At 60.2% G+C, this 13066-nt stretch overlaps 1 protein-coding gene across 1 annotated transcript in view; it reads left to right on the top strand.

Moving 5' to 3' along the window:
- Positions 1 to 412: 412 nt before the first annotated feature.
- The window catches only part of CDT1 (chromatin licensing and DNA replication factor 1), a 38018-nt gene continuing 25364 nt past the window's right edge, over positions 413 to 13066 (top strand). The window contains exon 1 of the mRNA XM_021707411.1: positions 413 to 502. Within this exon, the coding sequence (XP_021563086.1) occupies positions 413 to 502 (90 nt within the window). The remainder of the gene's footprint in view (positions 503 to 13066) is intronic.

The raw sequence follows: 13066 nt of genomic DNA on the forward strand, positions 1-13066 counted from the left end.
TTCAAAGTTTGCTGCGTGAGATGCCCCCATGAAACTGCCGCACACAGCAGTGTTGGTGCTAATTCTTATTAGGCCACAGGCTGAGGCCCCTGAAACACCTGGCATCAGAAGGGCTTCCACAACTTAAAAGAAAAAACTTAAAAAAAAAAAAAAGAAGGGCTTCCAGCTAAACACAGAATCCACTCGTGTTGCAACCCCACACACATAGCCTGAGGCAGTCTGACATGACATGGTGACCTGTCCTATGAGGTCAGGTGTGGGGTCTTCCCTGTGGCCTCTCTCCATCGGGGCTCAGGAAGTCTTGGGTCCTGGAGCATTTCACATTTTGAATCTAGGGTTGAGGACGCCCGCCCTACAGACTGGCGGAGGCCTTGAGGGAGTGCCATTTTCTTTGTGAATATGAAATGACCCAATGAACGCCATCCAGGCGGGCGAAGATGCTGTGGGACTGACACAGCCCGTCTTCCACCACCCCAGCCAGCCAGAGCCCCCCAAGCTGAGCGTCGGGCCCTGCGGGCACCACTAACAGAAAAGAGGAGGCCCCTGCCGGGTTGTCATTGTGTCCCCTGGGGTCCTGGGTAGAGGCAGGAATGGAACTCAGGCCCCAATGGGGTGCAGGAGATACAGGAAGAGGGAACAGAGGCTAAGGGGCAGAGTGGACAGGTCACTGGGGTCCTGCTCACCTTTTCCCAACACCAGACGGCAGGGCTGTGGGAGTCCCTGATGCTCTCCAACCTTGTGGCGGGACCACTGTGCCTCTGCCCCTAGGAAGTGAGGGGTCTTTTACACAGCCAGTCCCGGGCCAAGCAGGATGGGCATCTTACAATCTGAGGCAAAAGTTAGCTAGGTGGGGGACCTGAGATGAAAGTGCAGCTCCCAGTGCCGGGCAAGGAACTCCATGTCCACAGCACCTCTCAGAAGACCTGCGTGGGGGCAGCAGGGGTGCGCCAGCTCCACTCTTAAAGAGGAAGGGCTAAGGCTCAGAGAGGCTGAGTGACTTCCCCAAGGGCGCCCAACAGCAGGGCTTGGAGCTGACTGCACACGGCTGGCAGGGGAGGCGTGACGAGAACCAGGATGGGGGCCGCTCGAACCCCACAGGCCCCATCGCACGGCAGGAGGAGGAGGACATGCAACTGCGTGAATGCAGTCTCGGGACTCCCATGGGGGCAGCTGCAGGGTTGGGGGGCACACATGCTCAGGCCTGAATCTCGGCAGGGTCACCCACGAATGCACAGTGATAGCATCAGGAGAGGCAGAGCTCTGGGCCCGCTGAGGTCCCAGGGCACAGAATGGCCCCGCCTCCACTCAGGCTGGGAAGAACAAGTGTCCACTGTGGGGACACAGGCAGGATGATGTCCAAACCCCATCTACACTAGCTACTGATGTCCTGGGACCTCCTGATGGGGAGGCTCTGGGCTTGGCCAGAGTGACCGTCTCACACCACCCAGTCCTGGGTCCAGCAGCCCCTCATGTCTCCAGGACTGAAGTTCCACATCAATGTCTGACCTGGGAGGGACCGGACCCTAGACATGGCAGGGGGCTTCTGTGGCTTAGCTCTGGTAGGTGGGACCGCAGTTGCCCCTCAAGGCCTGTCCATGGCAGGTGGGGGCTGAGGGGCACAAAGAGCCACTTGCTCTGGCTTCCTCCTGCATAATGTGACCCACCCTGCCCCCCTTTCTGAGGGGGATGGGAGGCAGCTCGGCCCAGGCCCTCAGAACACCCCTGAGAAGGCATGAGCCCCCCTGTGGGTATGCCTGCTCCTGGGGCAGCCCCACCCTCCACATTGGGGCCAGTCTCCCCTCCATGCATGACCAAAGCCCACTTGGTCCCCAAGGCCCCCAGCCAGCCACAGGCACTCCTGCCTGCAATGCCCACTGGATGTATGCGACCTCCCAGCTGGCCTCCCAGCCGGCCTCCCAGGTACCTAGGGGGTCTGTTGGGCTCTGGAATGCAGTGCAGCCTGCTGGGCCCAGAAGCCTCTGGAGCCCAGAGCTCGCAGCACCCCCTCCTGAGCCTCCCCTTCTAAGCCAGCAAGCCCGTCCTGAGCCTCCCCCTCTGGCCTCCCTGGCAACTCCTGGCCTCAAGTCCACTTCCACCCATAACAGGGGACCTGGGTAGAGGGGGTGAATGAGGAGACAGGACCACCCCCCAAGGCCAGGGGCTGAAGAAACTCCTGAGGGAGAACCACATGAGATGAGGTTTGCCATCATCTGGCATGGGGGCAGGGAGGGGCCTCCTGAGGCCAGAGGGGGCTGTGTGCAGGGGTAGGCAGAAAGCCAGGCTCTGGGAGCACAGCAGGGATGCCCCCTGTATGGTCCTGTCGGGAAGACTGAAGGCTGTGGCTGGTACCTCCCCGGCTGCAGCCCCAGGGGCTCAGGGCCACCCCAGGTCCCCGACACCAGGGGCCAGACCCAGAGCTTGGGAGTGGGTCGGAGGAGCAGTGGCAGCCACCCCGTGCCCAGTGACCTCCCAGGCAGTCTTAGGAGGGGCCTGAGTGGTGCGGGGATGGTGGCCCCAGCTGGACATCTGCCCTGGTGTCCAGGCCCCTCCTGGAGCCTGCCTCAGGCACTGCGCTGTTACACCACTGTTCCTTCTCTGAAGGACCCCAGGAGGGCGTCGTGTCATCTGCCTGATGGGCAGAAGAGGCCCTCACCGGGTCCCAGGGCTACAGGCCGGGTTCACAGACCTGCTCTCCAGGAGCGGCCCCACCCCGGGGGTCCCCTCAGGCGCTACTATCCCTGATCACCAGCACCTCCCTGCAGGCCCCCTCCTCCCCAGGCATGGCTGACCTTCAGAGATTAGGGCCCACCCGGCTGCCCTCTCCCCCGTTGGGAAGGCCTGTGCCCACTGATAAGGTCAGGGACATGGCTCCGGGCACAGCAAGTCACTAGGCAAGGCCAGGGGAGTATGACCTCTGAGGCCCCAGTGACAGCACCATGTGTCACCTCCTCCTGGCCTGTCCCCTCCCGCCCACAGGATGGCAACTCCCAGCCCCAGCCCAGACCAACCATGATCGTTTGAACTGGAGAAACATGAGCACGTGCTAAAGGGACACACCCCTGCGGCAGACAGGACAGCCCTGCTGAGATGTCTCACCCTGGAGCCCATGCCTCTGAGAAGCAGGTCCAGTGGCCTCCTGCCTGGGCAGAGGAGAAATGGGGAAGGCAGCTGGGTCCAGGGAAGACAGAAAAGGAGGTGCCACCCTGCGCCCACGAGGCGTGGTCATCCAGGCGAGGATGGAGCTCAGGGAATGAGGATGGCTTGCCTGGGGGCACATGGGACGCCCCAGGGACTCAGTGACAGACAAAGTGCCCAGAGCACCTGGTGGGCCCCGAGGCCGCCCTCTCCTTCCAACAGCCGGGGATTCACCCTCTGGGAGACAGTCAAGAGAAGAAACACCCGCTGTGTACAGACATGGCCACAGCCATTTCTGAGAATGATGATGGGTCACTCTGCTGGGGCTCAAAGGAGCCCCTCCACCCAGCAGACACCCACAAGGCCCGGTCACTGCCAAAGGAAAGAGTCCCAGCCGTGACAATGGGCCACAAGTGAGTGACAAGGGCAGTTGTGTCCGAGTGCTCAGCGGAGGGAGCAGCCTGCCCGCCTGCACAAGGCCCGTGGACACGGGGTATGAGTGCTGGACATGAGCAGGACAGCAGGGCACAGGCCAAAGTAGGCCTGGAGGAAGCAAGAGGCCAGCCGGCACTGAAGCAGTTCCAGAGGAGCCCATGTACCCACAACTCCAGAGATGGAAAACGTGGGCCCTGCACAGACCCCACGAGGAGCACGGGAGGACTGGGCAGGTGGAGTGGACAGCACAGATCTGAGGCAGAGTCCAGAAAGACCTGGCAGGGCAAAGGCAAAAATTCTCAAAGCAGCTGCAGACTGGGTCAGGATCTCACTCTCGGTGAGGGTGGGGTGGAGTGGCATAGTCACGGCCACTGCAGCCTTGACCTGCTGGGCTCAGGGGATCCTTCCATCTCAGCCTCCCGAGTAGCTAGGACTACAGGTACCACCACACCCAGCTAGTTTTTTTGATTTTTTGTAGAGACGAAGTCTGGCTATATTCCCCAGGCTGGTCTCAAACTCCTGGACTCAAGCGATCCTCCCTCGCCTCGGCCTCCCAATCACTGGGGTTACAGGCGCGAGTCATCACACCGGCCTTAAAACGGCTAAAGACTTGAGAGACATCAAGGAAGACATCGGGAGGCAGCATGCAGACCGAGGTGACGAGCCTCACTGGGCACCAGGGACATGCACCAAGCCACAGGATGTGCTGCCCCAGCCTGCCGCTTGGCTAAGACCAGAGGCTGACCACAGCACAGGCAGGCAGGGTGTGAGCACCACCCTGGCCTGGCCAGCAGGACCCATGGAGCACAGCCTGGGGAGCCCAGGGGCAGCTTCCTCTTAGGTGAGACATACCAGCCCTACAGCCCCAGGACCCCACTCTAAGGTTCAGGGGGAATGGCAGGAAGTCGTGTGTCCACAGACACAGTCACTCATACTCGCTGACTCGGGGACAGGAGGCAGATAAGAGGGTGGACAAGCACACGAAGGCATGACCTGGAGTAACAAGGGAGGAATGCAGGCCCACACATGAAACACATGACCTGGACACATGACACAGGCCCACACATAACCTGGTCCCACAAGACACAGGCCCACACATGACCTGTACATACAGCATGGGCCCACGCATGAACCATACAAACTAGACACATGACATGGACCCACACATGGCCTGGCCCCACACGATATGGGCCCGCACATGACCTGGACACACAACACAGGCCCACACATGACCTGGCCCCACAAGACACAGGTCCACACATGACCTGGCCCCACAAGACACAGGCCCACACATGACCTGGCCCCACAAGACACAGGCCCACACATGACCTGGACACATGACACAGGCCCACACATGACTTGGACACACGACATGGGTCCACACATGACCTGACCCCAGATGACATGGGCCACACATGACTTGGACACACAACATGGGCCCACACATGAACCACATGAACTAGACACATGATATGGACCCACACATGACCTGGACATATGATATAGGCCCACATATAACCTGGACACACGACATAGGCCCACACATGACCTGACTCCAGAAGACAGGGGCCCACACATGACCTGACCCCAGATGACATTGGCCTACACATGACCTGGACACACAACATGGGCCCACATATGAACCACATGAACTAGACACATGACACAGGCCCACACATGACTTGACTCCACACGATATGGGTCCACACATGACCTGGACACATGACACAGGCCCACACATGACCTGGGCTCACACATGACCTGAACACACGACATAGGCCCACCTATGACCTGCCCCACATGACACGGGCCCACACATGACCTGGACACACACACAACCCACGTGAGTCTAGAAGCATCATGAGCTCAGGAACACACGAGCTACCCTGGCTCCATGTACGCATCCCAAACACAGGCAAGAGCCACCCGCAGTGACAGTGGGTCTCCCAGGGAGCCCCCTCTGGCTTGTTTTGGGGCACTCATCCCACACACTCCATGGGCTTGCTTCAGATTTGTGTATCCCGTCATTGGCTGGTGACACTCCCGTTAGACACACGTGGGCACAGCACTGCCCCCCATGGGACTTCAAAGCCAAGGCAGTCCCTGGCACAGGGCAGTTCCAGGCATGTTCGCCAAGGAACGGCGGACAGCAGAGGCCACACAGCCATGTGTCAGGAGGAGGCGCTTGCTCTCAGGCATCAGGAGATGTCGCCAAGTCAGCGGGGACGGAGGTACCGCAGGACTGGGTGCGTGGAAATGTTGGGACTCACGATGGGTGTGGGGTGGATCCTGGCTCTGAGAAGCTGACCTGGTGCCGCCCGCCACCCCACTGCCTGTGCCACCCCAGAGCCTGCTTGACCTCGTCTGTGAAATGCTCTCTCTCAGGAGAAGCTGGTGGGAGGGCTGAGGGGCTGGGATTCTGGGGGGAGGACCGGGCTGCTCGAATGAGCTCGTGGAGATCCCAGTCACAGGTCATGACTGAAGAGCAGAGGCCAGGGTTCATGGACATGGGTGGGGGTTGGGGGACAGCCCCGAGTCGGAAGCAGCTATGCAGAGGCCCAGGTCTGGGAGTCAGCAGGAGGAGGGTTCAGACAAACAAGGGCTGGAGCCTGGGGAGGGACCGCAGTCCTGAAGGTCACTGTCGTGGGCCGCACACAACCTGCAACCAGCCGCACTAGTGGCAAATCATGCAGAACCATGGCCAGCGAGGCCTGGCCTGAGTGCACCTCCAGGCCCCCCCTCCAAGAGCCACACTTGGGGGGAGGGGCAGAGGTCCCTGTCATTATTATTACTGCCCCAGTCAGACAGAGAAGGAAAAACAAAAGCAGCTGTGAAGTTGGGGGTAGTGGAACGGAAGGCTGTTTCCTTTTCAAAAGCTCCCTTTAATGTTGCTATAATAAAGTGTTTTTAAGAGTGGCGTTTTAACCATAAACAGAAATCAAGTAATGGGGAGGGAGGGAGGGAGAGAGAGAAAGAGGGAGGAAGAGAGAGACACAGAAAGATAGAGAGAAAGAGGGAGTGGGGGAGAGGGAGGAAGGAACGCTGGTCTGCACTGGGCTGAGTCTTTGTGAGGCTGCTGCAAAGCCCCTTGGGGGAGCTAGTGTATGAGGGGGGTTCCCAGCCTCCTGGCCTCCCAGCCCCAGGGGCTCCAGGAGACAAGAGAGGCCAAGACTTGGCCCACATCCTCCAGGCTCCCCGTAGGCCACCTGCCAGGCCACACCTGGCCACTCCTGCTTTGCCACCAGGTTTGGTCATAACTGCAGACTCTGGTGCCTCTCACATGCAGGCCCATGTAAGGGGCAGTTTCATTTCACTGTTTCCCCCTGAGAATCCTTGGGCAAGGCTGGCTGAGGCGCGCGGCTTCTGCACACACAGAGAGGAGGGCAGACCTCCACCCCTCACACCGCTGGGGTCCAAGGGTGGCCCCCTGGGCTACTGCTCCCCCAAACTGCCCCCTGCTCCTGAGGGCTACGGCCCCTGGAACCCCAGCTGCCCTGTCCCAGCCTGTGGAGCCAGCTGACCCCTCCCGACCCATTTTAGCCACCCAGCCAATGGCAGAGGAAACCGCAGGACAAGGCTGGGCGGCCACTGTCCCTCTCCAGCCCAGGCTGGGGAAGATGCAGGGGCCTCAGCTATATATACTGAGGGAGGAAAACAGCACTGGGTCGGAGGCTGGTCCACAACGGAGGCTGAACCTCTGCCGGCCCCTCAGAGGAGCCTAAAATACTCCCTATAATTATGCTATTAAAACACACCAGAAAAACAGATCCGCCCCACTCAGCAAAGGCTCCTGAGACAGTGGCGAAGACGCGGGAGACCACGCACGTCGGCCAGGCCTGGCGTCACCAGGAGGCTGGTACGGCCCAGCAGGCCTTGGAGCCATCACCTGACGATGGCCCTGTTCCCCTGAGGATGGCCACTGCCCCCAGAGCATAAGCAGCTACCCCAGACCCTCATTCACAAGGCAGCAGGGCTTGGAATCCAGTGTCCACCCAAGAAACACACACGCACAGCAGGAGGTGCACAGGTGTGGCCGGACATCTGAGAACCTGGATGCCAGAGTCAACAACCAGCGAGGCCAATGCTGCAGGACCACAAGTGGCCACTCTGTCCAGATGGGAGAGGGACAGGCCCAGAAAATGGCCCTGTGGGCCACTGGGCACCCCCGCAGGGCCTCCTCCTGGGATCAGGGAGGACAGAGCTTCAAAGGGATACAAGGGAATTAAAATGTAGTCTTATCGGTGCACTATTTCACTTTTTTACAAAAGGTATTTATATAATTATAGTGTAATTAAAACTAAATACAAATTAAAATGGGGGGACCCAGTCCCAGGCCCCTCCCAGCCTAACCTCTGTGGCGAGGCCTGCTCTGCAGGAGAGAGGACGGCACAGGGAGGCAGCAGCCTCCAGCCTCCTCCACTTCCTGTTGGCAACCACCAGAGGACGGGACCCCAGAGTCATCCACAGGATTGCCCCTTCTCCCAGCACCCAACCCACCAGATCACCAGCTCCTTCCAGAGACTTGGGGCCTGGCATGGACCTGAGAGTAGCCATCTTGCCCCTCCTCTGGCCTGGCTCACACTTCCCTCCCCCCACTCTGTCCACCTTCCCCAGGCCACAGCCCCAAGGGTCTCGTCTGCCCACCCCAGCTCATGGCCCACAGAGCCCAGTCTCCCGGACTGCCTGCACCACCACAGCTATAGAGGGGCCAGACCCCATTTTGGGTGGTGTTACTGGAGGACCCCACATTGGTGTTATCAGTGATCCCGCTTTTTTTTTTTTTGAGTTGGAGTCTCACTCCGTCACCCAGACTGGAGTGCAGTGGCATGCTCCCAGCCACCATAGCCTCGATCCGCTGGGCTCTGGCGATTCTTCCGCCTCAGCCTACAGGCGTGAGCTGCCACGCCCAGCTCATTTTTGATTTATTATAGAGACGAGGTCTCACCAAGTTACCCGGGTGGGTCTTGAACCCCTGGGTTCAGGCAATCCTCTCGCCTTGGCCTCCCAAAGTGCTGGGATTACAGGCTGAGCCACTGAGCCCGGCGGCGACTCCATTTTTGATGACAGTATTTTGGACCCCATATTGAATGGTGTTATTGGGGACCCCAGTCTGCCTGGCGTTATCAGGGACCCTGTTTCACTCAGCACCATCCACTGCAACTGACCTGCTCCCTCCAGTCAGTACTATGCTTCCAGGGCCATGGGCCCAAGCCTCCCCACAGGCTGGTCAGGGAGGGAGTTCAGCAGCTCTGGCCCCCACACCCACCACTGCTGACCTACCCTTGCCTGCCCAGAAAGTGGGCTCCTGGCTCCAGCACCAGCTCCATCCCACAGACCTGCCTAAGAGCCCGCGTGAATGACTCTGAGTGCCCTGGAATCTGCGCGGGCGGGTGCAGGGGAGGGGAGAGCTGGGCTGCAGACGCCCCTGGGACAGTGCTGTGTGTGGAGCCCAGCAAGGCAGCGGACCCTGCGGGGCCCAAAGCCTCCCCTCCCGGGAGCTGCCCTGTGTACTTGGATGGGGTGGATGGCTCTTTCCGCTCCCAGGCGGACGGCCCGGCCGGCGGCCGTCAGCACCCGGCCATACAATGCATCTGGAAAAGCGTTCAGGGCTCTTGGTCCCTGGGACGGTGCAAGGAGGCGCTGGCCCTTCCTGGGGTAGGACGGCCACCCTGCTCCGCCCAGCCTGGGCCAGAGACTTAGAAGTGGCTGTAAAGCTTTAACAGTCCCATTTAGCGAGAAGGAGGTGAAAGGGGTGAGGCTGGCAGGTTCAGAACAAGACGGAGGCCACCCCAAACCTTCCACCAGGCTCCCAAGCCTCCAACTAGTCCCGACTGGCCTCCTCCCCTCTGTCCTCCTGGTGGCCTTCCACCCCAAGTTCTCCTGCAGGGACAACTGCCAGCAGGTGTGGGGCTCACACCCAGGGAAGGAAAACACCGCATCCCACTCATCCTGCTTAGCGCGCCCCACCCGTGTGCGCGAAGGAACTTCCTTCACCCCGAGTCCCAATCTGTAAAACAGGCCAAACAGCTGCATTCTGCGGCAGAGTTCAAAGGTCCTGCCCCGCCCTCCACCCCAAGACTCAGGCCTCCAGGACAAGCTGAGGCCAAGATCACAGGGAGCCAGGACTCAGGGGAGCCAGGGCAGGGGGCAGCTCACCACTACTGCTCAGTAATGCCTGGCCGCTACCACAAGAACTGCTGTAGCGACCAGAAGAAAGAAATGCATGAAAACAAAGTGGGAAATGTCTGATTGTGTTTCCAAAGTAGCTAAGGAAAACAGTCACATCTTGATGATCTAAAGCAGATTTCTGGCCAGAAGCCACGGCTCACAGTTGTCATTCCAGCACTTTGAGAGGCTGAGGCGGGAGGATTGCTTGAGCCCAGGAGTTCAAGACCAGCCTGGGCAACATAGCGAGATCTCATCTCTACAAAATATTTTAAGAATTAGCCAGGTGTGGTGGCATGCACCTATAGTCCCAGTTACTCAGGAGGCTGAGGTGGAAGGATCATCTGAGCCCAGGAGGTAGAGGCTGCAGAGAGCCGTGACCGTGCCACTGCCTTCCAGACTGGGTGACATGAGACCCTGACTCAAAAAAGGAAAGAGAGAAAGGAAGGCAGATTTCTGGGGGCTAGAGTGGTCAGGAACAGCTTCCTGTAAGAGGAGGCTCACTTGGGCCCAGGACAGTGGCTGCGGGAGGCCTCGACCCCATGTCAGGGCCCCCATCTCAGGGCCCCTCGGCAAGAAGTCCAAGGCCCGCCTCTCTTCCCCTCCATCATCAAGCACTTCAAGAGTAAATTAGTGCCTCGTCAGCACAGAGAGGCACCGCCCAGGAAGCCAGGATCAGAGCCCCAGTGCACAGGACTTCCTTTGCAGGGCCCTCCCAGTGCCCGCAGCCACCTGTGGGATGCCCACCCACCAAGGTGCATTGTGGCTCTTGGGTGGTCATGGCCCCTCCCCAAACACACAGTTGCACATGTACAGGAGCACAGGCGTACACACCACATACACACACATCACATGCATGCACACACACCACACACACACACACACACACACACACACCACACACACACACCACACACACACACCACACACGCACCACATGCACGCATACCACATGCACGCAGACCCTGCTGACTGTCTCCCAGCCCAGCATGAAGGTGGCACCCACTATGTGATCCAGATGGCTCTGATCACAGAGGGAAGCACCGACCCCACCTGGACCCCAAAGTCTGTGAGCTCTCCCTCCCTGTACCCAACAGAGCACCATACTTGGCCTCCGGGCTGGCCGAGGCCCTGGCACAGCCTACCTGAGGGGAGACTCGGGGAGCGCTGAGTCCCCTGGCAGCCAGGCAACCCCAGCCAGAGTCCCTGCCGTCCTGAGGCCCAGACCAGCCCATTGCTGGGGCAGAGCCAGACCCTCCTCAACTGCCTTGGGGCAGGGAGGCAGCCATGGCAAAAACAGTCTGAAAAGGAGGAAGTGTCCCGCTCTGACTGATGACACTTCCCAGCCACAATCGGTAGGACACAGGTGACTCTGTGTGCCAGTGGGTGTGCCCCAGGCCACCATGAGGCACCCTCAGAGCAGAAGCCATGCTGCCACAGCACGTGTGTCCCACACAAAGTGACAATGTTACCACCCTCTGGCACCTGGCTTTCTGCTACCATGTCTATGTGTCTGGCAGGGGGTGTGGTCCTTTCGTACTGTCCTGCCCTGACACTCTCTAGAAGCTTCCAGTTGTGGGTCCTGATCCCCCGGGGAGCTCCAGGGACAACAGGTGAGACTCCCAGGGGTGGGAGGCAGCAATCCTGCACAGGGAGTGGCATGGGGGCTGGGTGCCCCAGGATGACTCAAACCCTCACCAGGGCCGTGTCTGAGCCAGCTCGGGCGCACTGACTAACATCCTCTGAAGGCCTCATTCATTTCCAAAACACCGGAGGACTGACCGCTCCAGCCAAAGCTGGCCGGGGAGTGAGGAAGCATCCAGAAGACAATGGAGCAAGTGTCTCCAGTCAGGCCTACTGGCCCTCACATCAGTGGGCACACATGGGGCCCTCAGAGCTGCCCACGCTGGGCCGGAGGACCCGACCCAGGTGCCACCCAGGGAGGGCCCTGGCCGGCTCCTCCAGGAGCTGAGGAAAACAGACCCAGGCCCCACGCCCAGGCCCATAATCTGCGGGGCGTGGCCCGGGCATTAGTATTTGTAATTAATAGACTTCATTTTGTGGCAATTCTAGGTTTGTGGAAGTACAGAGTTAGTCATCAGTGTTTTTCAAGGTTTCCCAGGCGACTCCAGCTTGGAACCTGGTTGGGCACCTCTGAGCTGAGCTGGGCCTCCTCAGCCTCCCAGGAAACCGAGGGCTAGAGCACAGGGGAGCTCTCACTGGTCACCATGGGGGTGGTGGCAGCCAGGAAGCCCAGGGATCTGCCCCTCTCTCCGGACCAATCCTCACGCACCACATCCCGCCAGGCAAATCTGGTCCCACCGCCCGTCCCAGAACAGCCCTCAAGTTGAGAATGGTTCATACACGTTTAAATGGCTGGAAAAAACAGAGTATCTCATGATGTGAAAACATTTGCCACCTGACCCTCTTGAAAAATGCTTTGCCAACCCTCCCAAGGAGCACCGACTGAGGAGAGGAGGGGCCCCACGGGAAGAAGTTCCCCCTCCCATGTGGGCCACACAGAGAAGGAATGCCACCTGGCAGGCTGCACCTTCAAGAAGCCCACCCGTGTGCCCCTCTGACCCCCAGCACCTTCTCCGCCCACCTCCCAGCCGGTGTTGACGTCCTGAGGAGGCAAACTGGCTGCCTGTGTCCCGCCCTTCGGGTTGGGGCCTGCAGAGCCGTCCGAGCTGCTCTGTCCACCCGGCACTGAAGACTCAGGCGCGGCGCCTCAACCTCCCCGCCAACCTCAATGGCTCTCATTGATCGCGTCTAGAACGTTTTCCCGGGCTTCACCACCGTCCTGCGCCACACATGGAGACACGCCAGGGCGGCTCCCTGGGCCCAGCTGGCGCAGCCCGGCAGCCCCCTCCCCGAGCCCACGCTGGCGGCGCCTACTTGGAGCGCGGCCGGGCCTGGACGGGCTTCAGAGCCAAACGCCACCCACCGAGGACGGATTTCCTCACACCGACTTTCACAACGCAAAGCGTCCCTTTTTCCATGGACGGATGTACCCAGATGGCCTCCCAGCCCGCAGCCGTGGAGAGACCTGGCAGGGAGAGGGGGCGCTGTGTCCCTGGCAGGGGAGGCGGCCTCGGAGCCCCACGAACTGCGCCAGGGCTTCCCCAGAGGGGCACCGACCACCCAGCGGCACTGGAGCCAGGGCTGGGGACTCCCAGTTATGACACCAGGCCGCGCCCCGAGGTGCCCCTCCCCCAGCCCAGGGCAGAGGCGTGCCCTGACCCCCGCCGCGGAGCCCAGTAGGGCAAAGGAGGGCAGGGAGGAACCTGGACTACTTTTCCCGAAGTGTGGACTGCCTCGGTCTGGCGGA

This window comes from Carlito syrichta, unplaced genomic scaffold (genome assembly GCF_000164805.1).
Source record: "Carlito syrichta isolate Samal-C Ts95f unplaced genomic scaffold, Tarsius_syrichta-2.0.1 Scaffold317439, whole genome shotgun sequence".
NCBI lineage: Eukaryota > Metazoa > Chordata > Mammalia > Primates > Tarsiidae > Carlito > Carlito syrichta.